At 46.7% G+C, this 27,041-nt stretch overlaps 1 protein-coding gene across 1 annotated transcript; it reads left to right on the forward strand.

The window, feature by feature from the left end:
• Window positions 1–9,544: 9,544 nt before the first annotated feature.
• LOC120908699 lies at window positions 9,545–26,431 on the forward strand. The gene is made up of 3 exons (XM_040319984.1): window positions 9,545–9,654; window positions 19,870–20,229; window positions 25,493–26,431. Exons 2-3 carry the CDS (start codon window positions 19,970–19,972, stop codon window positions 26,289–26,291), a joined length of 1,059 nt encoding a protein of 352 aa, XP_040175918.1. The 5' UTR covers window positions 9,545–9,654; window positions 19,870–19,969; the 3' UTR covers window positions 26,292–26,431.
• The last annotated feature ends 610 nt before the right edge of the window (window positions 26,432–27,041 follow it).

Here is a 27,041-nt window from a genome sequence, read left to right on the forward strand (position 1 = left end):
TAAGTATGTTTCTGTGTTGCCGTGTTTGCGCAACACATTTACATCGTTCTGCTTCCAAAGGAACGCCGACAGAAACTCCTCGGTTTTCATAGCAAGGACATCAGGAAGGCGGTATGTGGAGCGGAGCAAAACAAGTCCAGCAGCCGTAGCAGGAGCAGCAGCCGTAGCAGCAGCATGCTGGTTTATATTTATTCTGAAAATCATCATTATATCTCCCTCAGTATGTGCTACGAGAGTGGGCAAACCAAACACATCCTCCCCTTTTTTTACACATCCAACCACATACACACACACACACACGCTCACTCTCTCACATACTTTAGAGCCGATGGTACCGATGGTAACACAGCGTTCGGACATGCTGCCACCCTCGGCCACCGCACAGTGCACGCACCGGTCTGTCCACATGGCTAGCCTAAAACGCCTAAATGTAGACAACAACACGTACATCAACACGGGACGCGAACAGCGAGCGTACCGGTGGCCGCTATCCTTTCCGCTTTCACTTCACACTCATTCCATTTTTCATTGCTGCTACACTGCCCGTTCTCCCTCCTGCCTGAGCCAATCAACCCTTCTCCCCTGGCATCTTCACCCGGAAGAGCACTACACACATCGGCGCGGCGTTTCCTTTCTCTAGATCTCTCGTGCAACTCTTAAACTCGGACGTCGAGATGTTTTGCTGAGCGCATGGGAACGTTTGGGAGCTGCCCACGCTGCCACACTCCCCTCCCAGCACCCGCACAAGAACGTGGCATGAAGGGTGGGAGATGAGGGGGGGAAACGATGGCACAAACACTCACGACGCCTTCCGGCGCAGCCCCGCACGCTGAAGCTGTGCGACTGTAAACGAGCGAATGGGCCGGCGTGGAAGGAGACTAGTCATTCCCACCGGTCGTCGACCGTAGTAGATGGGCGGCACTATAGGTGACGGTTTGATAGACAAAGGGAAAGAAATTCTGTTTTGATTGATTATTTTCATTTTTTTCAATGAACTTTTTTGCAAAACGTTTATTCAAACTATTTATTGCATACTTTTAGGCGTAGCTTGGTGTAGTAAGAAACTGTATGAGAATTGCTACATCGATAAGCCTGAAGTTATGCAATCCGTGTTTCCAAATTGCTTTACTTTAATAAAATAAGCAAATAAAACTATCAAGTTGTATCTTTTTGCGTAAATTGAAGCATTGTACACAAATTATTTCAAAATTTATTTAAAAAAAATAGCCCACCTTCGACTCTTCTTGCGCCCACTGTACCGCTGCGTAGCAGCAGCGCAAGTAAAAGAAACGGTCAGATGAATGGCCAGCCGAGAAAGTGGGAAAGATTGTAAGCAAAGCAACAGACCATCCTTAACAACCGCCTAGTCATAGACACATTTGGCCGGCGGACTAGTCATTGCGTTCGAGCCGTACACCCTGCCCATCCCGCTCTCTCTCTCTCTCTCTCTCTCTCTCTGTCCTGTCTATCTCTGTCCTGCTGCAGAGCGAGAACATAAATAACAATACGTACGGGAGCAGGCCGGAGCACTGGTCGGAGCAGGCGATAGTGTCCAGGCGACGTGACGCAACAACAGCAGCGGCGGCAGGACAAACGAACGGCTTTGCAGTGAAAGGGTGACACGCATAATTTACTCTCAACTCCCACCGGTCCCCTACCCTACCCCTCTCCCATTTCAACAGTCCCCCCGTCCTCCTCCAGGTTCGCAGCATCCTTCCAAGCCTCCTTTAATGGTGTGTGAGGAGAAAGCAAAGTAGAATTTTTGAAACCAACCAGCAGAGCCGAGAGCGGGATTGTGCGTGCTGAACGTGTGTGTGTGGATGTATGTTTGTGTGGGTGTCTGTGTGTGTATGTGTGTATATTTTACAACATGCGTATACATATTATGCGCTGTACATAGGTCCCCTCATCCACGCCCCCCTACGTGCTTGGCCACTGCGCTGCTCGTTGGTCACCGTGACGGGGTGGCAAACCGGCAGGAGCATCGGGAGGACAACAGCGGCAGCGGCCGGGCATGAAAGGGGTTTTTCAAAAGCTTAAAACCATGTGGGGGCCAGAAAGGGGCTATTTTCTTTCGACCAAGAAACCGACACGATAGGGAAAGACACGAGTCCGACCGTCCGTCCGCCCGTTCGTGTGCCGGCGTTGCTGATAGCACAAGGGACAGTGCGCGTCGGGCATTACATAGGTATAGGTCGATGGAAATGTAAAGCAGTAAAATTGCGACCGTTTGTGAGCGGAGGGCACCAGCGGTGGGATGATGGCGGCGGGAGGGCACAAACAGATAACGTCCGAAAGTGGGTGCTGGGATGGCCAGGGGTGAAGCAAACTCGGTGGTCGTATGTGTGGTAATGTATGTGAAGAATTTACCGTCACTTCCATTCGCTTCGCCTGGTGGGGGAGGGTCGGGAGAGGAGTGTGCGTGAGAAGGGTGTGGATTTCGGTCTTCGCATTTTGGACACGACTTTCCTTTCGGCCCCCGACCGTCCCTCCCGTTCCACGTCGGCCTGCCGCGTGCGCATTCTAAACCGTCCGACGAAATTGCACGGACCACGGGAAGGCTGCTCATCTGCTTGTTCTGGTCGGTACTGTGTTTTCGTTTCATCTTCACTGTGAGGTTGAGGACGCAGCAGCAGCGGGAGGGCGCACATAAAATCGAAAGTAGTTTCGCTTTCGTCTCGGCCGAAAGGCGAACAACCGAGGTGCGTCCTTGGAGCGCGCTGGGCAATACGTACACTTTTGCAATAGGAATCCATTGCGCTAGTGGTAGAATGTAGTGATGTGGCTCTGTTGGCTTTAAGGATTCTAAAGTTTTAGGTAACGATAATTTCATAATTTTAACAAAATTATACAATTTTAGACAAACACTGACAACCATTGCAACGCGGAGCCATTAGCCCTATCTTCAAACTCCTCCAAATAAAGCCCCCCCCCCCCCCCTGAATAGATTTCCAAGAAATGTCGTAAATTGTTTGAAGGTCGTACTCAACACCAGGCCCATCGCTTTTTCTCCTCGTCCTCACCGCCCTCTAGCAGCATAATAAACTTTAACCTCCAGCGCAGCGTACTGCCAAACATAAACCTATGTACACCCACTAGCACACCGACCCACGGAACCCATTCACTATTGATGATGCTCGGTAAAGAGATTCCGAGCATCCGATAGCTTTGCACTGCAGCAAAGCGGTAAACTGTGCGTTCCACAGCGGGCAAAATCCATACCCCAAACACATTGGACAAATAGTACAACAAATAGCACAGCACAAACACAACCAACGTATGAGAATAAGTAAGCGCCACAGCTACGAGGGTTCTCACGACACGCGGAGAAAGAATTTGTAACGACGAAAGCAAATGAAGAGTTTTCTTATGTTCAAAACATACAGAAACTGGGTTTTGCGAAATTACGAAGAGATACAGGGCTATAGATTGTCCAAGGGGCACATACCTTTGGTCGAACAGCTCTAAAGAGCGCATGATAAGCGAGTAGCCCTCAATTGTTGCTAAGCGGTGCTGAAAGTCATTCTTGTTTTCTCTTGTTTTATTTTACAAATAAACGGAGTTATTCAACTAAAGCAATCATTAAAAGATTTTGAAAGACTTTAAACACAATCATGCAATTAAAACAGCCATAGTTTTAACAACGACTTATCTCAAATGTATATGGATTGCATAGCTTTAGGCGGAGTAGCTGAGTTTTATATAGCATACTGTTAGGCGTTTCGAACATTCAACTGTATTTCATCATGAGCATTGTGGCGTCTCCATTGAGAGAAAAACAAAAAGTTGGTGCTACATACACAGAATATTAGTATATGAACATCGTTGAAATGTATTTTCTCCTCAATTCCATTTTAAAAGAAATTTCTCCACAAACATCTTTGCAGCAAATACAAACCTTTGGGAAGTAAACGTTTACCATCATATTCTTTAAACCTTCGCTTAAAATGCTCTTCTAAAGCTTCCAATGCAATATTGAGTAGCTCTTAGGTATTTTTAAAACAGAAACCAAAGCAAACAATCTATCCCCTTGCTTGGCCAACACTTTCTCGCCGTATCACCAGCATCCACCTCCACCCAGCCAACCATCTATTGACAGTGTCAGCGGCATACAGGTATCGGATTGAAAATATTACCAGCGAGTGTTCTGGTCGTACGTAAATATTCCCACATGTGCGCACACACACACACACTCACTACACCACAGGGGGGACAAGTGATACGGTGAAGTGATGGTTTTGCACAATCTCGGCCCAAATCAGAAGACATCGCACTCTGCGGAACGTTTCGGTGAAAGTCCTTGTCTTGTTGCCAGCATGCACGGTACCACCGCCGGTCTCTGCCGGTCTGCTCTTCAGCCCGGCTCCGGTAATGAATTATTTAACAGCCAAAGCAGGTGGGCAAAACGTGCCCGAACGTGCGCGCCTGCCGTTGACATGTTGTCAGCGTAAGAACATTTTATAGTTGCTTGATAAATATTCAAACACCTTTCCCCCGTTCGCTCTTTCGTCGCTTTCGTTCTGTGCTGGTCGTTTCTTGGAGGGGAGGGGAGGGGGGGGGGCAGGGTGTTTTTGAAACGATTCCAAAGTCGTCGGACCGTGCGTGCGTACGCGACGCTCTATCCGTGGGTGGATTAGAGCGTAGCAGGTAGAAGGTGTACTAATTACGCTCGGACGTCAATTTCAATTTGGTCCACGTCAACGGCGACTGTAATCAAGCGCCGTATCGGTCAGTCAACCGTTGACGGAAGGCCGTTTGAAGTAGCGTCAACACTTTGTGCTACTCAGCTTGGGACGTTGGGCATTTATTAGTTACGAGGATCAATCCTTTTTGATGAATAATGTTACTAGCTGACAGTGGCACTTGTCATCTGGAGCTTGCTGGAAAGTTTATTTCATTGAACGTTTGTTCCAAAAGCTTTGATTTATAAAAGCTATAAAAATTAGTAACATTTTATATAAAACACATCTCTCGAATAAAGCAAACTATTCCAGTATTTCGCTTCTTTGCTTGCATGACTTAATGGTATTTGCAAAACACCCTCCCTTTCTCCTGTTGAAAGAAAAAAACTTGCGTGCATTTCAACACACCCACGCGATACGCGGTTACGTTGCGCAACGACCTGCAGTTGAAATGAGCATTAAAAGTCATCATGCACCTGCACAACGGCTGCATTTAACTTCCACCGATAATTCGCTATGATTTAAACTTAAACAAACGTGCCAAAAGATAAGCCACGGCTATCTCGCGCCATGCACCAGACTGCACCAACTTGCTCTCCTTTTGGTAAGTGAGCGCTATAATTGTTGTTTAAGCGGGTAATAACTCTTCACCGCGTATGCACGCGTAAGAACGGTTCAAACCAGTTCCAGCATGCTACCTAGATAAACGGCAAAACTTTCCAGCACACTTCCTGGGTACGGTTCAAAACCTCAACCTCAAGCCTGCCAGGAGGGTTTCGGGGTGGATGGGGCCCTCCATTGCGTGTCGAGCGTCCATTGCCAGCGCTTGTAGATTGCGTGACCAAACCCATGGGTAAGCCTTTTAAACGTTTTATGCCTATTAAATCACAGTGCAGCACATGGTGGTGGGCAGCGAAAAGTGCTCCATTACCATGCTCAAAGAACCGTACACAAACCTCACCTCACTGAGACAGATTTAATCCACCTCAAACCACCGGAAGGCATAGCATGGTTGCCGTTGAGAAGTTGTTTCACACGAGTTGTTTTCGAATAATTCCGGCGACGCACACATGGAGTGTGTTTAAGGTGCGATGGTTTAATGTTTATCGAAATTGGAATTGATTGAGTGAGTGTGTATGTCTGCGTGTGGCTGAAAAAAGGGGGAACATTATTTGGCCGCGAGCTGTTTGTAGCAGCACACACTTCGCGAGCGGGGATTATAGGCTTTTGCTCCATTTTGGAAGCTTACATGGTTAGCCAGTAATTGAGCATATGCTTTTTTGTGTCACAATGTGAATTATTGAACGGGAAAAATAATTTTATTATGCTATGCTACATAATTCTTAGCAAACGGCTATGCGGATTGCATACTTTGAGGCGTTTAACCCAGGAATCATTTGAAACATCGTGCAAGATTGTTATTTAAATGAGAAACCGCCTAGATGTATGCAATTTTAAACTAAAACCATTTTATTAATACATTTGATGAAATAGTTTTGCATTTTGTAGGAAAAGAATGTGCCTTTCGTTATTCTCATTCGTTCATATTTCTCACTACTACATTCTACCAAGATGTAGACATCCACTACCCTATGCTCAAACCAACACAATCCAGCAACCATCGAATAATCTCGTGCTTGCTAAACGATCATGTCACAAATAAAACGGTACATGTCATGTTTTTATCTACATGCTTCCCTCATTCCCCCATTTGCTGTGCAACCATAAACTGAATGTTGATATTACTATCACCACCGAAGCTGCACAATCAAACCGACCAACGTGAACAACGGTTTACCGAGCGGTGTAGCGGTAGCCATAAATGGTTACACTTTTATGCATCAATCAGCGCCACCGAACAGCCGAACATAAACGTCATCCAGATTGATCGGAGCTTATTGATATTTTTAATAGATTTTGCTGTAGCACTGGCCAAGCAATACTTCTCTGCAGATTGTCCTGGTACAAGTGCGGCGGTTGGCTCGACGCCTTCGCTGTACAGTCCACAGCGCACCAATCACTAGACAGACTCGCGTGCACACATCGCACACGGTTCCGACATAAATCGAAACGGGCAATTTTTATTAAAACTCATTTCCTACCGATCCAACACTACTTCCGAACGGGTATACATTAATCCGGTACACGGTAAGCCAATTTCCAGCTTGCATCCGTTCAACCACCCTGCCCCATGCGACGTTGTACATGGCTGAAGGGTGAAATCTGTACGATAACCGCAATAAAAGCGGGAAATGCTCGTCATAAATATCTGGAGCGCTTCTTTTTTTTCTTCTTCTTCTTCTATACCTTTTTCTCCCTTCCTGCTCAGGGTTAAAGGCGCACCTTAGGCAACAGGTTGAGGCCGTCCACTGTCCTGCTACCTTGAAGGTGGATTTTAAATAAAATGTCACCCTTGCAAATAAACGATTGGTGTACGTTTTATTGCGTCCATTTCGGGCAGGTGCAACGTTCCAGATAGGGATATTATCCCTCGTATGAGACTGTTTGGTAGAGTTTGAAATTGAAGTGCTCATACTTTTATTGTTTTGAATCAAATTTTATGTTTGAATTTGTTTGTTTGCTTGTTTTCTTTCATTTAATATCCTCCAACGCTTCTGAAACTTGTTTCTACCTTGCTTTTATTCCACTTGTCGCACATTGTTGCATGTCCTCAATCCGTCCATTCACTTACTTACAACTGCTAGTTTTGACCTACTTATCAAATCAACTGCTTACAACTAACAGACAACCCATCAAGCGTCAATTACTGCAAGTAATCGTTTTACTTTCATTGCCACTCGTCAGGACATCAGTTCGTTTTTGGACGAGCGGCGCGGTCCCGTTGGTGAGCCCCCGTTCCATAGAAAACAGTCCATTGGTGTTGTTCTTTGTGTTGCTTTGTGAATAAACTTTTAAACCTTTTTCCCCTCCACCCTGCTACGAAATATAATTTTCACCCTACATAACAATCGATCGCACAGATTGTAGCCCACTGTTTCTATCAACAATTCAACCAACACCTCGTTCTGCAAACAAATTCACTGCAAATCTTCCCCATTCAAAACCAACACCATCGAAACAGTGGAAAACAGCTGTCTGTAGTTTTAAAGATGCCTTTTTTTTTCAAAGTTGAATCCTGTTTTGTTTCGTAACGATTTTGGCAATTCTCATTTTTAAACCCATCGATGGCTGTGTTGGTGAAGGCGGTCCGACCCGGGGTCAGCTGCAAAACGGGCAGTCAAACACGAGCGCAACAGCACGCGTAGTCTGTGCCAGCATAAAAATTGGGGTATTAGTATTAGTAGTAGCAATAGGCGGCTTGTGCAGCGAACCAGTGGCAACCGGAAGCCCAATCGATACGCTTCATTTTTAATGACGGCTCGTTGGCACATTCTCGCTCCTTTCGCTCACACGTTTGCTGCAGCCCATTTTTTCTTTTGAGCTCCGAAACAGGAAGTAAGCAATGTTCGGGCTGCTCGAGCAACCAAGGCAAAACACTTTGCTTCACGAACATTCCCTGCACGCAGGCAGGCAATAGGTTTTGCGTGCTTTACTAAACGAGGCGAGCGATTACACATGAACACTTCAAGGAGCACGCTACAGCAGCACGCTGGGCTGTTGGTGTTGAGCGTGAAGAAGGCGTTTTGATTGTGTTTTGCTCTTATTATTTAAATTGGGCCAAACTAAGTTATTTACACAAATAAAAGATCAACAAAAACTATACAAATTGGTGCTTATTTGGCAAACAGATTGCAAGTTTGCTTTAAATTCATTAAAATACTTAAATTTAAAGACGCCTTAATTTATGCAATTTGCTAGTCATAAGTTAATTTTTTCTTCTTGAAAGGCACAAACGACATGGAAACACTTAACAGTGTCATCCAATGTCCTGGAATTTAAAAATAAAGTATACTATACCTTCCATTATGTTATGAATAAGTAATTGACATAAAATAGCCACCACACTCCTGTTGCTCTACGAACATGTAATTATTTGCTACATCATTGTCGCAAAAAAACGGACCCTCTGCTCCTGAAACAGCATCAATAAACGATAATTGATATTCACTTTCTATGTATCCGCTCCCTTTCGCGACATCGCACCCTTAATGCTTTCCATAACTCTCGCGGCGGATTCGCACAGATGTGCACTTTTGCTCCCGCTACAGCGCACCTACAACGGTGCGAAAGATTGCAGCCAAAACCGCGAAACGACTTCACACGGGATAACTTCACATCCTTCTCTCTCTCTCCCCCCCTCCACAATCACATTCACCCCACGTCAATTGATTATGCATGAAAGGATAATTTCCCAACAATCTTCCCCCCAAGCGCACCAGTGTTGTACCAGTCGCGTGCGTCACCCGTTGCCATGGGCTTCATCGTACAACCTCGCCTGCCCCCTTCCACTTCCAACCGTGTGAACCGCGTGTGCCAAAACACAACGGGCACAACCCCCGCAGGGCCAATAAGTAGGGTGAATTGAACCGATTGTTTTGCAAGCGAAAGTCAGGACGACGGCAACGGTGCTGGCGCGAGGGAAAGCGAAACCTGCGAGGTGAAAACTCGCGGAAATCAGCGTGAAAATAACTTTATCGTTCGGCGCCCACCCCCCTACTCCCTACTCCCCTCCCATCCACTGGGTGGCAAAGTGGCTGTCGAGAATAACACCATTTAGAGCCATAAAACCATAAGCCCAATCGGCGCGACTGCACAGTTATGATCCGCCACCGGAACCGTGCGCTACGGCCCCGGCACCGAGCTTCGATACTGGGTGGGAGGGCGCGCGTTTTTGGCACCGTGTGGCCGTGCTGTGTTTGTGCTGTGTGCTGGTTGTGAAGTGCAGTCGAGTTTGGTGTTGATTTTTGGGTAAACGAGTGAGCTGTGCCTGCTTCGTGCGCTCGGTGGAAAATGCTCGTTTCGCCACTTTGCACCCAATTCCCGAGTTTGAGTTGGTGAAAACACTCACAAGGCAAGTAATCGAAACCATTCTCGCTGTGGTAACGCTGGTGGTTGAAGTGGTGTAGGAATTGTTCGGATTCCTTTCTTTCGGATTATTAGGAGAAGACGTAATTGTCTCTTGGGAACGTTTAATGTCTTCATTCTCCATCGGTTCACCAGCGGCAGGATCATCAGCAGCAAATTGATACCATGAGATTTAATTATCTGCTTTCTTCAAGATGCTTTGCGAGTCGTTTCAAATTAACCACCAATGGGGAGAAAATACCAAAAACCATAAACGGAACAAAATATTGCTAAACCATCCCATCCCAAAAACAAAGAAAGTGGCGAAAGAATTAGCCCACCAGCCAATGGTTTTGCATTACACGTGGCGACTGGGGAAATCCTTGAATTCCGCCAGCAAAGTCATTGGTCTCGTAACGCAAATTATAAGGTAAATTTTTAATCAATCCCTCCCCACTCTTGGGCCATTTTGCCTTTGAAGAAACGAGCGAAGAAAGCAACAGTTTCGGCACAGCAAGTATGCTGCCCTTAGCTCTGCAAGCACTCTGGAACGCTCCTGCAACGTCCCGAATAGACTACACGCCGCGGACCGCGCGCAAACTGTGGAGGTGGATAAATTGTTTTCCAAATCGTTTCTCCCTGCTTTCCGGCCCGTCCTACTGTTCTCCACTCTACTGTCGGTGGTCAACGATACTGATAGGCTGCTGCTGCTGCTGTTGGCTGCCGCGGAGTTCGAACGGCAATTCGCCAATCGCACCGCAGCAGCCCCGTAGTGCGCGCGATGGATGAAAAATAATCAACCGAATTGAATCTTAAAAGCTTCGTCCATAATTATGATCAAATATTAATGAAGTGAACGCCAACCGAGACGGGAGCTGCTTTGGATTTTGGGTAAGGCGACTGGGGGGCCCCGGTCGGTCCAACTTCAGACTTTGCTTTACTTTGCGCTGAGCAGCCGGGGAGGTGGCTGATTGTGTATTCGGTCTGTTCGGTGGCTGTGTGTGTTAGCATACGAATAAAGCAACGACATTATTGAGACGTTTCTAGCGGGTGGGCGAAGCGGCTAGCAAAATGTGCAACTTATTACTGTGGATAGCCACAGTTCGATGTTGAGTTTGAAGTTGAGTGATTGAAAATACTTTAAATTCAACACAATATTGCAAGATGCTTTAGTTGTTTGCTTAATTAAAATTTGCATAAATTTAGGAGAAATGTCCTTGAACTCTCTGTGCAATGTATTGCAGCGTTCCGCCTCAAAGTATGCAATTTGCATTATTAAAAACAATTATTACCACCTTGATTGTCTTTTTTACAGAATTTTCAAATAAAAATTAAGTTTTATTGTTATTCAAAATGCTTGTATGGCCTTATGGTTGTAAAACGGTGCAGAATATTTCCCACAACAATATGCTCGAAATTAAGACACAAAAATATTTCATTGCTGAGCCATGTTTCAGCCCAGAGCATACACCCCTAAAACGTTTTCCTCGAAACAAAATGTGTAGAAAAATGTGCTCTCGGAAATATTGGTACGAATTCCATCGGCTCCCTTCTTGAAAGTTCGCACAAAAATTCCTCACTCACCCCTCATTCCAGTGCTACCCGCAACCAATTCTCGATCCATAGCCCAAAAGTGAGCAAATATCGGGCACACGCGACACATTCGGGTAGGGCGTCCCAAAACGAAGTGATATTTAATCCCTTTAGAACGCGAACAAATCACAATCGGGACCTGCTTTCCCCTTGGCTGAAATGATCCAGAAGAAAGAGGACTAACGAAAAAAAAAACCAACCAGACCCACCTCTCGAGCACCGCGCGACCAGTGTTACCTTCCGTAAGATTGCTTTCTTTACCTTCCGACTAATAACAACTCCCTGAGTGCTCACACACACACACACACTCACAAGAGGAGCAATCGTTTGAGCCCGTTTAAGGTAACAGTGATTTTTATTTCCCACCTGAAGCCCGTTGCGCACGACACGGAAATGAATATTTGAAGGAATAATTCCTGTTGCTACCTCGTATCGTCGCACGGCACACTGCCAAAGTGGGAAGCGTGGAGCCAGGCACTGCCCAGGAGTGGTGGTAACGGTAAACTTTTCACACCTTCCCGGCCCGGAACGCCCCGAACGATACCCGGGCTCGTTCGAAGTGCTGCGGCAGTGGAAAAGGACGCCCGCGAACTAAGGGACTATCCCCGTTTGTGTTCGCTTCGCTTCCGGTGGGATAACATTACCTGGTCCGCATAATAGACTCGTACTCGAACACGTCTCCGGGAAGGAAACGACGGTACCGTTGTATATCGATGATGTTTGATGTGGAGAAGATGATGATGCAGCAACAATTCCAAGCCGGATCAGGGCGCTTACACGCGGTGCGGTATGGGAGTTTGAGTCGATGTCGAATCGAACAGCGACGAAAAGAGACGAAAAGCGCCTTCAGACGTTAGCATGACAGGCATAAGTATGACGATTAGAACGTTGCCTGCACCAAAGCATGTTTGTCTCGAAAGGAGGGAAAGGGAAACATTTGCTCAATTCCCCCCACCGAATACACGAATACAGGTGTCCTCTGTTAGGCTTTTCCAGCTATGGTACAGGAGAGAAAAAATGCCTTTCAGTGTAGTCTTCTAGAATGGTTGGCCTGATTCTGGTATGGGATGTACCGAACGGCGAAAGAAGTGCCTTTCATACTAATTCGCCACGGCCGTGGAAAAAATGCTCGGCATCCGTCCTCGATGGGTGCATCTTGTCATGCAAAATCATGACCCAGGTTCCTGCTAATTGACTTTTATGTTGCTCAATTGGCTATTATTGTTTGCTCATTGAGTTATGGTGCGTGTAAGATGAACGTGGGATAATTTACGGACTTGCCTGCCTGTTGGGATGGTTTGGTTTAATTTATCGCTTACATAAATGACACAAGTAATTATTTTTTATGTTAGAATTTTAGTTCCCATGTAGAAACCCCTCTTACAACAAGATCCTATAAATTAAAGTGCACTCATTTGATTTGTAATAGTAATAATTTCTTTCCATAAAGAACGTTAACGATTTTTGTACTCTATAAATGTTGGAAGTTAGGTGAATGTGTAATGAAAGATGCATACTTGAACCATTAAACTAGCTGGCTGTTGTGCGAATGTAATTATTACGTTTTTTTTTACAAACTGTTCAAACTAAATGCAGCATACTACAAAAAGAACAAAATACACCCATCTTTGCACTTTCCATCCGCTGTGTAGCATTTATCCTCCCTCCCGAAAACAATACCACCTCATCAATCATTGGCAATGGTTGGCAAGGAAAATTGCCATAAACTTTACCACACCTTCATCAGTATCCTGCCCGTGTCCCATCCCGCATAAAGCGATCCCTCACAGAATGTGTGACACATCGAACGAACGCAGGGCCAGAACTAACCGCACACAGCAGATCGGCTGCACAGCCTCAAGTGCATCGGATGCTGTTGTCGCTTTGCCATTGTCCAGAGCACCTGCACCGAGTGATTGAGAGCTGGGTGCAGAAAAAAAAAAACAAAATCAACAACAGCAACAACAACTGTCGAAATGAAATGACTTTTCTATCCTGCCGTAGCAGCAAAAAAAAAAACAGAACCGTGAGAAAGTTTTTCCCATCCAAAAAATCGGCATTCTGTTGTTTTGCTGCTATTCTGCTGCTGCTTTTCTATTTCTCGGCTCTAGTAGGCGAATCTGCTTTGTTTGCTCGCCGTGTGTGCGCTTCATTCATGCGCTCTGATGGATTCGATCCTTTTTCGAGCACATCCTGTCCCATCCATTGGTCGGGTTTCGATTCGATTTGCTAAATTGTGTAGCTCGGATGGATTGAAGCAAACATCGGGGGAAACACGGGGTCCTATGCAAACAACGTCACAGGACGCATACGGTAGCTCATCGTTCATCGAGCATCAGCGAGACCTCAGCCATCAGTTTTGCAATCAATGTTCTTTTAAATGCGACCTTTCTTTGTGAAATGGTTTAAAATACAGAGTTTCAATTTTGCAACATTTGTTGCAATTATTTCTGCTCATATTTTACACACACACATTCGTGCACACAGCCACGGAAATAAATCCATTACGGCTTTCTAGGATATTTCTCGCACATTTGCTTCACTCCACACTCATATATCAAATGTCAGTTTTCTACTTTCTAAAGCACTGTAAAAAAAAATAAAGCTTTCTCCTGTGTTTGTTCCTGCCAATATTTGCTGCTGTCCTCATCCTTTGCTCTCTTTCGTTCATTAATTTATCTGTGTTTTTTTTTCTTACTTTCCTTCTGATGTCATTTCATGATCGCTTCTCTTCCATTTTAATAATCACCGTTCGTTTGCTCTATTTCATGCGCGTTTCTTTCTTTCGTTCTTTTTTAATTGCTTTCGTGGTCTTCTTCTTTTGTGCAGCGACACCACTGCCAACACCACTGAGCCTCATGTTCACCATGTGTGCGTGTGTGTGTGTGTGTGTGTGTGTGTGTGTGTGTGTTCAAGATAGAACAGGAGAGAAAGAGCGTACAAGATCGAACATTTTCTTTAGATTGCTCTGCTAGACTGTAGACTATAACCATTTCTGTTTTCTCATTCCATCCCATTCCAGTGGGCCATCAACAATGTGTTGCTTTTCCGAGAATTTTGCCCATTCCCAGCTGCCGCTACCCATTGCCGCCAGGCGAATGGATTCGTTGCAATAGCACATTATTATTTTCTTTCTTTCATTTTTTGTTTGTCCTAGAAGCATGAGTAGCGCTGCACGGGAGAAACGGGAAACTAAAAGATAAATGCGACGCAAACAACAGTGCTGCTGCAAGCTGTGAGAGCACAAATTTATGATTCGGAATAACAATCTTAATGACTTGCATGGTTGAATTTTGTGGAAGAGCTTTACGGAGCGCATTTGTTTTTCTCCCTCCCTCCCCCCGTAACTGTAATTCCGGTGGATGTGCAAGATTCGAAAATTTACTAGCAAAATATGAAAATGATCACTTCACTTCTACCAATCGATGGTGTGCAGCGTGTTTCAAATTTATGCTTCAAATATGGTAAAACGCTCGCGCCAGCAGTCGTCGTCAACCGCTTGTCTAAAATCACAACACATACCAGCAAACGCTTCCTTGTTTCGCTCTTTGCGCTGTGTGTTGTACACTTTAGATGCGTTTCTTTTTATCACTTTTATCTCTGCTTCTTTCTACATCAGCATTACGCCCGGTTTGCTTGTTCTTCCGACGCGTTAGATAAGCGTTTATAAAATCACATTATGCGTTTGGTGCTTTTTCGGACACACTGCGCACACAATAGGGCTTAAAACCAGCCACGGTGACAGGACGCAGGCAGTAAGAAGTAGAAAATTATATTTATTATTTTTTGCCCTTTGTTCTCTTCCCATTTCCTTTACCTCCCACGTGTTTCGTCTCGCCAGTCCCCGCTCCCGTTCCCTTTCACTTGTCCCTTCCTTTTTTTCTGGCCTTCCTCCCTGTGTCCTTGTGCTGCCTGATGAAAAAACAGCACTTTACCGAACAACACACCCACAACTTTCAAGCTTTTGTGTCCCGTATACACACACACACACGCACAGCCACACGGCACAAATAAGCTTCGCTTTGCAATGTGTTTTACGCATTCGCTTCTCCACTCCGCTTCGTCCGCTTATCTATCTTTCGTCCCTGTTGCTTCTCGTTGCTCTTCCCCTTCCCAACCCGATGGAATCTGATCCTCTGCGTGATCCTTCTTCGTTTTGCTGTTGTTGTTATTGTTCCTCTCGTTGGTCCTGGCAATAGCATCTTTTCCAATGGCAGGACGAACACACGTGCAGCACCGGTGCCGTCATAAAAGCTGGCTGAACATAAATAAAAAAAAAAACACAAAGCAAAATCGGCAAAGGACAAACGAAGCACTAACACAAACGGTGCAGCAGAAAATCAAACGAACGCACACAAGCGAACGAATAATATCCAAACGCTGGTACGCTGGAAAAATCGTGTACAGTTGAAGAAAAATGATGAAGCGGTGAAACACACCGACACCGAGAGGGACGAAGATTAAACACGCAGCAAAAATCGAGATAAATGCGAATAATCGTAAAAAGAGGATGGAAAGGAACAAAACACATTAGCACAGCGCATAGCACAGGATTCGACAGGAAAGGCAGTACAAGAAACTGCTTAACGTGCCTCTCTAGTGTGTGTGTGCTGCGTGTGAGTGCGCAGGAAGAAACACGAAACAATCATAGATCAGAGAGTATCTCGCGCATAGACGCATAGGAGGAAAGGAATGGCATTTTTAAAAAGGAATCGAAAAAAAGCACGAAATGAGGAAAAACATGAGAACCATGGGAAGCACTTCGGATTTTGGGCGGATGAAAAAAAAGAAATGGATGTGTTCTGCACGCCAGCGTCTGTGCCGAGTGCTCTTGTCATTTGCCGAGATGGAGATGAACTGACACGACAGGATAATGGGCAAAACTGTGGAATGTACTAAATCCTTAACTATCGCACTTTTCCTTCACTGCGAACGGGTGTTTTCTTTTTCTTTTTTTACCCGAAACCGATCTCATCTTTACGATCTCGCCTGTCCAACAAAATCATTTGCTAATTCTTTGTTGTTGTGCAGCCTTGTTTGGCTCTATTTTGGGTAAACTTCCACACCGTTCTAGCGTCCCATTGCAATCCTTCCTTACATCTTGAGAGAGAAAAAAAAATCCCTTCTGCATGCATGAGCGATAAGCGGGTGGATTTCGATTGAAAAAAAAAGAAAGGAAAAGGATATTTTTAATTACCCCGTTCGGAGGGGCATAATAAATTGCTTTACCGACCGAAGGGCGCTCACTCTGTACCACTTCAACATAATAACGCCAGGGAGAAAGCTCCCATAGATTAAGCCAAGTGACAGATTGATGGGAAACCTAATCCAAACGTAGCTTTAGGGCAGCGCGGGACGAAGAAGGAGAGCGAGTGAGACATGTTTAATAAGCCCCCGCACATTATCTATCCACCACGCAGCACGATTTATGCTGTCAGAAATGTCAGAAAGTCGCCTGCGGGGTTCGTATTCTCTGCTATCATCGCAATCGAGTCCCCGCGTACGCCTTAACACGCCAGGTGAGGTTCTAGCGAGAGAGAAAGAAAAAAAAGGATAGAAGATACTATGAACCTGGACAGCATACAAAAGCAGTGCGGAGAGGACGCAACCGAGCCCCGTTTGTGTAATTCACAAAATGATCAAAGACTTGATTTCGATTACTTTACTCAATTTCTTTCATTTCAAGAGGAACTAATTCAGCCGTGAGAGAGACGGTGTGTGTGAGAGAGAAAGAGTGAGAAACGAAAAAAAAGGATATGAAATGATAGCGTCGCAATTTGGTACATTTAGCACTCCATTAGCGTAATACGATTTCATCGCAGGTCCTTCAAACAAGTACGAGCCACTTGCAAATCGAAACCCGAGAGCCGAACATAATCGAATGCGAAATACTTTAAAAGCAACCGTCTGTCTCCTTCTCCCCGCGGGAAGCACCGCATTACCATCCGCAACCGGGCAAGCGTTCCGGGAAAGCAGATCAACTTTTAACATTATTTCCTTTTTACATCACGCGAAGCCTGCTAGACTGGGCTAGGCTGGCTGGCGGTCGACTTCAATAGTATCCTTCGCTTCATGCTTTGCTGGGCTGTTTTTTCCCTCCTTTCACTGTCTGTCTCTTTATTCTGAGCACTCGATGTCCAGGCTTTTCATAGAATTCAACTCAACCGTAGCGCAGCGGGAATTAGACGCCAGGCTTTGGGCTCGGCCGGGGCCTTGGTTTCATTACAGCTTCAGCTTCCAGAGTGGACAAAGAATGTGCTGTACATACAACTAGTGTACGTACTTTCCCAAATGTATTCTACAGATTTTGGAAGTTAAAAATGAGGATATTCTGGTACGGTGTAATGGACAGTGGACTTTGAAAATGACTTTAAGGACTTTCAGGTTTGATCCTTTGAGGAATGAATATTCGGTACATTGAAATCCTACATCGTCCCAACACACTCCCAAAACAGCGAAGAAGCGAGCTGAGCCTACAAATTGTGTGCTCTCACTTTCTTTCTGTCAACAGTTTCTAATTCCGATGCAATCACACAAATCTCCATCTAGCTTTCGATCTCGGAGCTTTTAAGTGATATAGAACCACCCAATGTCGATAACTTTCCGTTCCAAGAGCCCTCCGCCGCCTATCTAGGCCTCCAGCGGAGAGTGAAGAGTGCCTGGGATCTCCTCCAATCCAAGCCAATAATTCAACCTTTCCACAGCGTAGTACAAGTTAATTTGATCCTCCTCGGCTTATCCATCGACTTCCACGGCGAGATCGTAGAAAAAAAAAACTTCAACACCAAAGCCCGTACATCGCGAGTCCGTGCTTTCGCTCGCTCCCCATCTCCCTTGGGGCTCACGGTCGCATGACACGGTCACCATAAATGTCACCATCGTCCGGCCGGTAACACACTGCCGAGCAATGGTAGCAACTGGTAGCATATTGAACCGAACCGAGCCACGGACGAACGACGGGGCCGGCAGCGTTCTCCAACCGAGAGTCTTCCTCGCCAGCGTCGTATCGTTTTATTTTACACACGATCAAGCACGCCTTGTAGCAGTAGATTAAGATAGTCTGCGCCGCGATAATGGGTGCGAGGTGGCTCTCGCTTTGCTTCTTTGCGGGATACATGCTGCTGCTGCTGCTGCTGCTTCCCCTCCCAACGAATGCTGCTCCATATCTTGTGCGTCGGCATTAAACAGCTTGGATTTAATCGACCGGCAGCGTACAGATAGACCAGACAGCAGCAGCAGCAGCAGAAGGATTTAAAGAAAATCCAAACAACCGAGCCAAGCGCTTTAGCAAGAGCAAAAGAGAACGCACAGAGCGAAAGCACCGAAAAGCGACATTAGATGCGAACAGGCTACACACACACGCACCAAGGGATATGGCGAGCACAATGAATGTGTAATCTGATATCATTGATAATTTATATTCCGCACCGACACGCCACCAGCACGGCAGCAGCTTCGGGAGTTACATTAGTCTAAAAGCGGTTGTCCAAAAAGTAGGAAGAGGCCGAAAAAACACACACACCACACGAGGAAATAGACGACGAAACGGAGAGCTCCAGCAACTCCAGTCAAACTGCACCGAGTGATGTTGGTCAGGGAAATCCTTGTCCGTGTTTGCGTTTGTTTCACGGCCTTCTTCTGGCTCGAACGCTGTCTACCGAACGCGATCAGCATATGAATCAACGCCTTGAGCTTAGAACGGTATGGATGTGTAGCAGCTCGTGTGTGTGTTTTTATTCGGCGATTTCTTATTTGAAGCTTTTCTTGAGTTTTAACAAAAACGCAGAAACTTTGCAAGCTTCCAAAGCTTAATGATTCCTACAAGAAGTGACATTTATCTTCTTTCCCTGGTGGCCTATTCCATAGATCTTGCGAAACAACTTAAGACAGCACAAACACGTCAGCTAATTATATGCTAGCTGACCGATTAACGGGCCCAAAACTCTAGCACCCAGTTTGTGGTCTGAGCCGCTTCCACCGCAACTGGATCGCAACTCAGAGGAGACTTATTGCCACCGTCTCGTAGCTACTTTCGGTCCGCTACTGCCACCGACTTCCCCCACCTTAGCAGAAGCTTTCCCGATCCCAGCCGGGAGTTTGATTTCAATCTCAAGCTGTTCGCGTACCGGGAAGTAACGCGACCCCCAAAAACACTCCGTCGCCCGTGCGGTGGACGAATGGACGTGTACCACACGCACTGCTGCCTCGGCCGGCACGCCACACCGCCCCGGCCGCGCAGGCAAACCGCGCGAGGCAGATGAACTTTAAATTTGTCCGCCTATTGATTGATTGACGGCGGAGCAAATCTGGAGCAACAACTCCAATAGACCTCCGGAGTTTTGCCGTGCCGCTTGGACCATCATCAACGCTGTGAGTCGCGACGTTGTGTGCGACGGCTGATTCTGTTACGCACCAGCTCTCCCGGTTCGTTCGCGTTACCGGTTCGCTCTGTGTTTTTGGTCGCACCGGTGCATGCCGGTGGGCCGTATGCCTGGTGTCCTTCCAGACCGGTGGTGTCCAGTGTCAGCGACGTTTTGCGATTGTGTCGATTATGATGTTACACATCCCGCTACCCTCCAGCACACCCTCCACAGTTTAATCTGTCAATTTTCATTTCTCTTCGTGACAGGTTTTTTTTTCTCCACCTTCAGTTTCCCCTTTTGTCCAGCGCTGCTAAGACACTACCGACATCTGAGACATTGGAGATTTTTGGGCCTGACTTGCTGACAATGTTGTGCCGTCGCATGCGTTTGACCGAGCGCCATCTTCAACCGCCCAGAGAACCGCTGGAAGGACCGATCGTACGGCCCTGTACAGCACGGAAACTGATGAACCTGGACACTGCCACAAGCCATAGCAACCACAGCACCAACACCACCGCAACGACGACCAACGACGCTAGCAGTACACCGCACCCAACCATCACCATTCCAACGGGAGACGATGCCGGGACAACCTGCGAGGGACAACCGTTTTCACCACGTGGGAGGTAGATGCTTTGTTTCTTTGCTCATCCATTGATACTGCAATTATTTTTGCTTGCTTTCCTGTGTTTTTTTTGGGCAACTTTTTGCAATGCTCACCTAATCTCCCTGATCCTTTTTCTACCTGCACCACCTGCCTGTGCATGTGATCCTTCAAAAGCGTCATTATTAGTTCCTTTCCGTTTCTCAGTGTTAGGTTCCCTTTTTTTAATTTTGGTACATAGTGTTTGGCAACAAGTTTTGCAACCACATCCGTCGGATAGGAGAGAACCCAAATGTGTCAACCAACGAGATCGAGGTGACAAGGCCTTTATCGAAGGGACATGTTTTGGTAATTTATCTCATTTCACTGCGTACGACTCCAGAGACCTCTATTGTCCCTGGTCGCACGCACGCTCTGTATAATGTCTTGCATTATAGCACGTTTCATGGATTAGAGCACCTAAGAAATCATACCATTGCCTGCCACAAATTCGACAACGACCTCAAAACAATAAAGTAATAAGAGCACAGCACCGTGTACCGTAAGAGCTTTTCTCTGGCAGATGTTTCTGCTTAGGATGTAAAAAAACCAAAGAAATTCAAACTTTACGTCACTACCGCTGACCACCGGGTCTATCTGTTCGGCTTGCCTACGAACCTAAAGCCTCCGACTTATCATTATTATGCTAATCGGTTTATGGCACACCAACTGGCAGAATTTATGACCACTCTCACAGCCTCCCAGGGCTGCCCGAGTGCGCACTGTTGGTGGCTGCACCAATCATCCCGCACAGGGCTTTAAATTAATTAGATTAGATTTCTATCGTGCGTTCTGCAAAATGTAAAAATGGAGTGTGAGTTTGTCTCCGGTGGGCTACAGGGCACAAGATCTTCCAGGAGCGAAACAGCACGAATCGCACCGGAGGAGAACGGCAAAGCAAACGAAGCACTAGTGTGTGATGCAACGGTAACAAGAGCAAGATGGATGTCGTGTTGCAGGCTGGCGATGAATGTAGGAACACCATCACGGAAGGAAAGTAACGTGACCTTCTGGTTCGGGGAAGATTGGTACGGGTCGGTGCAGATAAGAAATGATTTAATTTATGAAATTTCTTACACGAATGGTGGACCTAGACCTAGCGAAAATCATTTCGCATAAACAAAATTTAGCTAGAAAGCATGCTTCCTTTAGCTTTTCCATCTTTGCAAAAGCAGGAGGTTGTCTATTCCTTTGGAAAGATGATGAAAGATAACTATTGCAGAAGACGGATTTTGGAGGAGATGAAGCGATAGACCACATATGTTTGTCGAAATACTTGAAATCTTTGAACTTGCGAACACAAAAAGCTCTTATTTCTTCATATTTGCTGACCCTTATTTGATTGATGAAACAACTTCATAAATTTTAACCTAAATATACATCTTCGCGATTTCTATTGCTTGTCTAGACATTGAATATTAAGATTTAATAACGTCCCATCGATTTCTCTATGCAGACAATCGTAAATCATGTAAACGTTTATTTAAAAGTTGTCTAACCATCCTCATTTACGCAGAAAACTATATTTCATTTATTGCACACAACACTAAGGTTGATTAGGATGCGACGATCACTAAAGACCTCCTCTAGACCACATCGTAAACCATTCACTGTCATGCGAGTTGCTGATTAAATTGATCTGCTAAACTCGACTTACAAAAACAGACCGAAGACCGAACATCATGTCAATCATAAACATAAACGCTATTGTCTACCTTTCCTAGCATGTCCTCGCCAAACCCCGATACCTGTCCCGACAGATCACCATTCCAGCAGATGAAGTACATTCGCGAAATGCGCCAATCGGACCGCAGCAAAAAAATATGAGATATTGGAAGTTTGCGAAATGAGCGATTCCACTCCAAACTTCCCCTTTTCTTTCCCGCCACCACCCGCACACACCAAAACCAAACCAACCACACGCGATGAGCTTTAATTAGGATCGAGCATAAAATTGATAGGAACCCACGGAACTATCCCCCTTTTACGTCCCCCGACTCCTCCGACACTTCCCGGAGAGATATCGGATCTATGCACCGGCGCGAAGGCAAATCTTCTAACCGGTGCCATATCATTTCGCGGCCAGCAATGTTACGGCCTTTGATTTCGGGCCTTCTCGGGGGTTTCACGCCCACCCTACCCACCCTCCCTTTGCTGTGCATGTGTTTTTGTACGTATATTATCCAATTTCGCTTCATTTCCTGCAATTTATTAGCCCTCGCCGATCATAATGCGCTCTTTGCGGGACTACAAATCTATTTCGGGCACTAAATCAAACGGGGCCAAATAAAAGGGTGGTGTCTTTTATTTCTCGCCCATCTTCCCGTGTCTTCCTCCCGTCACTGTACACCCTTCGTCTCGCCATCCTGCCGACAACGGCCGATCAGTGTCAGGGGGAGCGTAGATTTCTGGAAAACGGCTCTTGCACTGTCTCGCGATGGAAAATAATAAAATCAAGCAAACGTACCATTTAACCAAAGCGGAGCCGCCGCCGTCTGGCTGAGCATTCTCTGGTCCATCCCCGAAGTGCCGTGGTCTAGGACGATAAGGGTGTACCACTCAAACGCCACGCCAGCAGGCGACGGGCGCGCCAGTTCGCGAGAACAATATTCACGCAGTAGAGAGCGAGAGAGGAAACACAATAAGGAACTATAACGCAACATATCTATAACTCGGTCTAACGTTCGCACGCGCGCATGTGTGCACACACCCTGTTTCCCATGCGGCTAGTCGCGAAAGATCGCAGAACCATCGGGGCGGCATCGTTTGATTCCCAAAATTTGATAGCCAATATAGCGCATTCATATAATTAAAAATTTATGTAAATAAGATCTGACGCTTGCTCGCATGTGGTGGGACCAGGGGAGTGTATCTCACAGGCGGACAGTTGTTCCATCCACACACACACACACAGCCGCGATTCGCGAACGTGTGTGTCCGACTAGCCGGCTGAGCCCGTATGTCAAACGCCAACGGGTTGTTGTGGTTGCGTTGCGTTATTACGTTTTTATTTTTATTTTAGCTTTTTTGCCCATTTCGTTTTCGTTTCACAACCAGCGCTATGCTCAAACACCCCTGGGAGGGTCGTCGGCAGGGGATGTTTAATTCCTTGCAGCATCACTCATCAGTTTCGCGACTTGTTTTCGCGTGTGTGGCGTTACGCTTCTACTTCCAACGGACCGGTGTACCGTTGTGCATTTGAATTTGGCTGTTTTCCTCAGTCCACAGCACGGCACAGTTCCACATTCGCGTTGGACGTCCTATTCTCAGTTCCGAGAACGGGTCAGCATGCGCATCAACCCTTGCAAACCCTCTCTGCATGAACCACGGTGGCGCATCACACGGTCCGCTAACTAATGAAGCTAGGATTCTTGCCCAAAGTACAACAGAAATCTCAGAAAAAAACAACAACAACAAACTGTGGAACACAAAAAAAGTCCACCAAACAACCGAACACGCCACGCTGTCCACGGTTGATCACGGCCGCGAGCGACAAACGGCTAAAACGCACGGCGATGACGACCAACACACGTATTACTAGCGTGCCTGCAGTGTTGCGTTTTGCGTTCGTGGAGGTGGAACCCGTCTGGAGGGTTCGCTCGGTAACGCTTCTTCAACCGCGGACTCAACCCCCTCGAAGCAGTAGTATTGGGGGAGAAACATATAAAACCCTTAGCTGGCTCGTAATAGCCTCAAAACAAATGTCAGTCGGTGGTAATTTTAGCATACGCTCGTTAGGTTACGGCTTTAGTTTAGTCGGACGAAAGTGTGTCAAGTGTTTTGGAAGTAGAGCATTGGTTAATTTTAGGGTTTGAAGCATTAAAATTAACATTTTGAGCAATGTTTAAACGTTTTGCCGAAAGCATGATGGTTTGTGGATGGGAAAATTCCATTAAAAAACGCAAACATCATAGAAGGATTACTAGCATCTAACCAAATCCAAGAGATGTTAGAGTTCTAAACGAGCTAAAAAGATGAACAGACAATTCGAGTTGAAATAGAACATAATAGAGACTGACTTTAGATAAGTCAAGCGAATCCTCCATAAGGCAATGTCTCATATGCAAGCTCCATATCTTTGAAACTATCCTCCACATTCCCAAAACCTGCAAACATCGATACCATCACACTATGCAGCATTGCATTCCTTGCCGCTCGGTTATTCGTTCTTCGAAACGTTCCGTGAAGTTGCAGCAAACTCAACAGCAAAAAATGTCTCTCGCCTGGTATTCCCCATTGTTTTCGCTCATTTCTGCCCATATTATAGCATTCTTCTGTCTCTGCCGAACATCGCGGTGGCGTAATTTCCGTGTTTATGTTTTGCTGACTATTTTCTCCTTTGCCGACTGGGGTTTCGTCCTGCCGTAAATTGGTTCTGTCATCAACGTTGCTGCGTATCTCCGTTCTACAATCCACTCCAATCCATGCGAAAGATACAAAGATCTCCACACCCAACATGACACGGCGTGAGTCATGTAGCCAACACCATGGGAGCCCCACGGGGAAATGACGATCGACGTTGGTGGTTCCAACTGCAAAGAGTTCGCCACCAGATTCGCGAAATGAGCTGGCGTCGAAAGTGGACCAGCATAGGTGACGAAATATGACAATGGGCTGTGGCTCCTGGGTCAAGAAATACAGACATCGAGCAACATCTACTACTCGCAAAACATCTCATTTGCTTTCCTGTGAGCGAAATTCTCCCTCTCGAGGATCGCAAATCCCAATCAAGACGGGTCCGTGTCTCAACCAAGGTACGAGTTACACCCTCCGTTGCTGACTCGTTAGGGGCGTCTGGTGTGTTGATTCATAAAAGTCCAGGAACAACGGATTGAACAAGCCGAAAACAAAACTTAAAAGCACACACACACACAAATCACCCTTCACATCCCGCACAGTTGGAGGCAGCTTTCACACGCTCCGTCCGGGGCCGCTTCTTCGCGCTTCGTGGTGTGGCGTTTGATTCTCCGGCGGGGTTTCCCAAACCGTATTCGCAAGCGGAAGAAGTTCACACACGCAAGCGCCTCGGCACGTCTTGAAAGGCGGCCGCTTGAATCGTTCTGCTGTTAATTTATACATTTTTTCCCTACTCAACGTACCGCACCGCTTCCCTTCCCCTCTTGCTACATCAAGATCATTCATGCTCTTTTTGATACAGATCGTGAAGTTATAATTTGCTCCAAAGATCATCTTCCGGCCTCTTCTCACTCCACTACTGCTTCTAACCTTCCCTCTTCTCGCTGCAGGAAACTCCCCGAAGGGCCCAAAACCCCTCTGGTGATCGTGAATCTGAACATCCCGCCCGGCACGGAGACACTGGCACCGAAAAGCGCATCCCGCTCGGAGCGGCACAAGCTGCCGCACTTCTGCATGCAGTATCGCAATCTCGGCCGGCTCTGCTCAGCCCCACCGGGATGTGCGGGTGCCGGCGTGCCCACCGTCGTCGGTACGGCGGGCCCGGCCAGCGGTCTGATTCCTCAGATATTCATCCAAAGCTTCGAGCTGCAGGATCGTCGTGCGGCGGACGGGCCGGCCGGCGCAGCGGACCACGATCAGCAGCAGGGAAGCCAGCGGTACAACATCATCACCGAGAATGATGAGGATACGTTCGCGACGCTACTGTTGGACAACATTTCCAACATTTCGCTCGAGATGATACAGCGCCACCAGCAGAAGCTGCTCGGCACGACCGCGTCCTCGATCACGGAGAGTCCGCTAGTGACCGGGGTGACCGGCAGTGCGACCTGCTTCCAGCACGTCGAAGGATGCAGCAGCATGGAGCGGACGGAAAGCAAAACGTCCACCGAGGGTCTGCTGCCGCTGGACGGTAGGATGGATTCGCATGACGAGCGAGACCGCCAGGCTAGCAGGGGACAGTCCGCCTCGGGTCCTACGAACGATCGGCTGGCAGTGACACCGGAAGCGGTAGACGATCAGAACCCGGACATTCCGGCTGGCTACCGTTCGCTCTGCTACCGTACGCCCAGCCCCAAGACGCGCCAGATCATTCGCGTGGACATCGTTACCAGCAGGGAAAAGTATTGAACCAGACGGGTGGCACTCGTCCCAGACACTGTTGGATGCGAATTTGATTGGTGATTGCTTTAATCGGTTCAAAAGTAAGAATAATAAATAAACCTCGTTTAGACAGTACGGCTCAGCTGCGTATCAAAATGCTTCAAAATGCTCTCCCCAGTTTGTTTTTTGCTATGGTATATTCTTCAACCTTCCCAGAAATCGAACCGCATTTTAGAAAGTTCCCAAAAGATGATGATCACCACCAGGTGAAAGCAAGATATTGCGCCGCTAGGCCGCTGCCTAGCAGCTGAACGCAGAAAATTGCGCATCCTCAAAACACCCGGGACAACAGCTGGTGGAGCTCGTGCTGTTGGACAAACGGCACACCCTTAAAACAAAGCAAAAACTGAAAAGACAATCCCATGCACCGCTCGCCGTACCCCTGCCTAATTAGCGGCCCATCCCAGCTTGTCTCGGAGGCATCATAATCACTGACGTTCCGAAGGCATTCCGAAAATCCAATTTGCTTCCCGCCCCGGTTAAACTGCATCCAAAATGAAGCTTCCAAAATGAGCTACAAATTAGCTGCGGCGTGTGCGCCACCATAAACTACATTGTCGCAAATGGACCCCGTTCGATTGTGGCCGAAACGGTGGCGTCGGTGCGTCGTAAAATGGTTTAATAGCGGAAATATTATAACCGACACAAACAGGAACGCGCCTGCAGCACTAGTGATCGCACGCCGCTGGAGGTGCAGTTTTTTCTGTCTTTCTATTC

This window comes from Anopheles arabiensis, chromosome 2 (genome assembly GCF_016920715.1).
Source record: "Anopheles arabiensis isolate DONGOLA chromosome 2, AaraD3, whole genome shotgun sequence".
NCBI classification, from domain to species: domain Eukaryota; kingdom Metazoa; phylum Arthropoda; class Insecta; order Diptera; family Culicidae; genus Anopheles; species Anopheles arabiensis.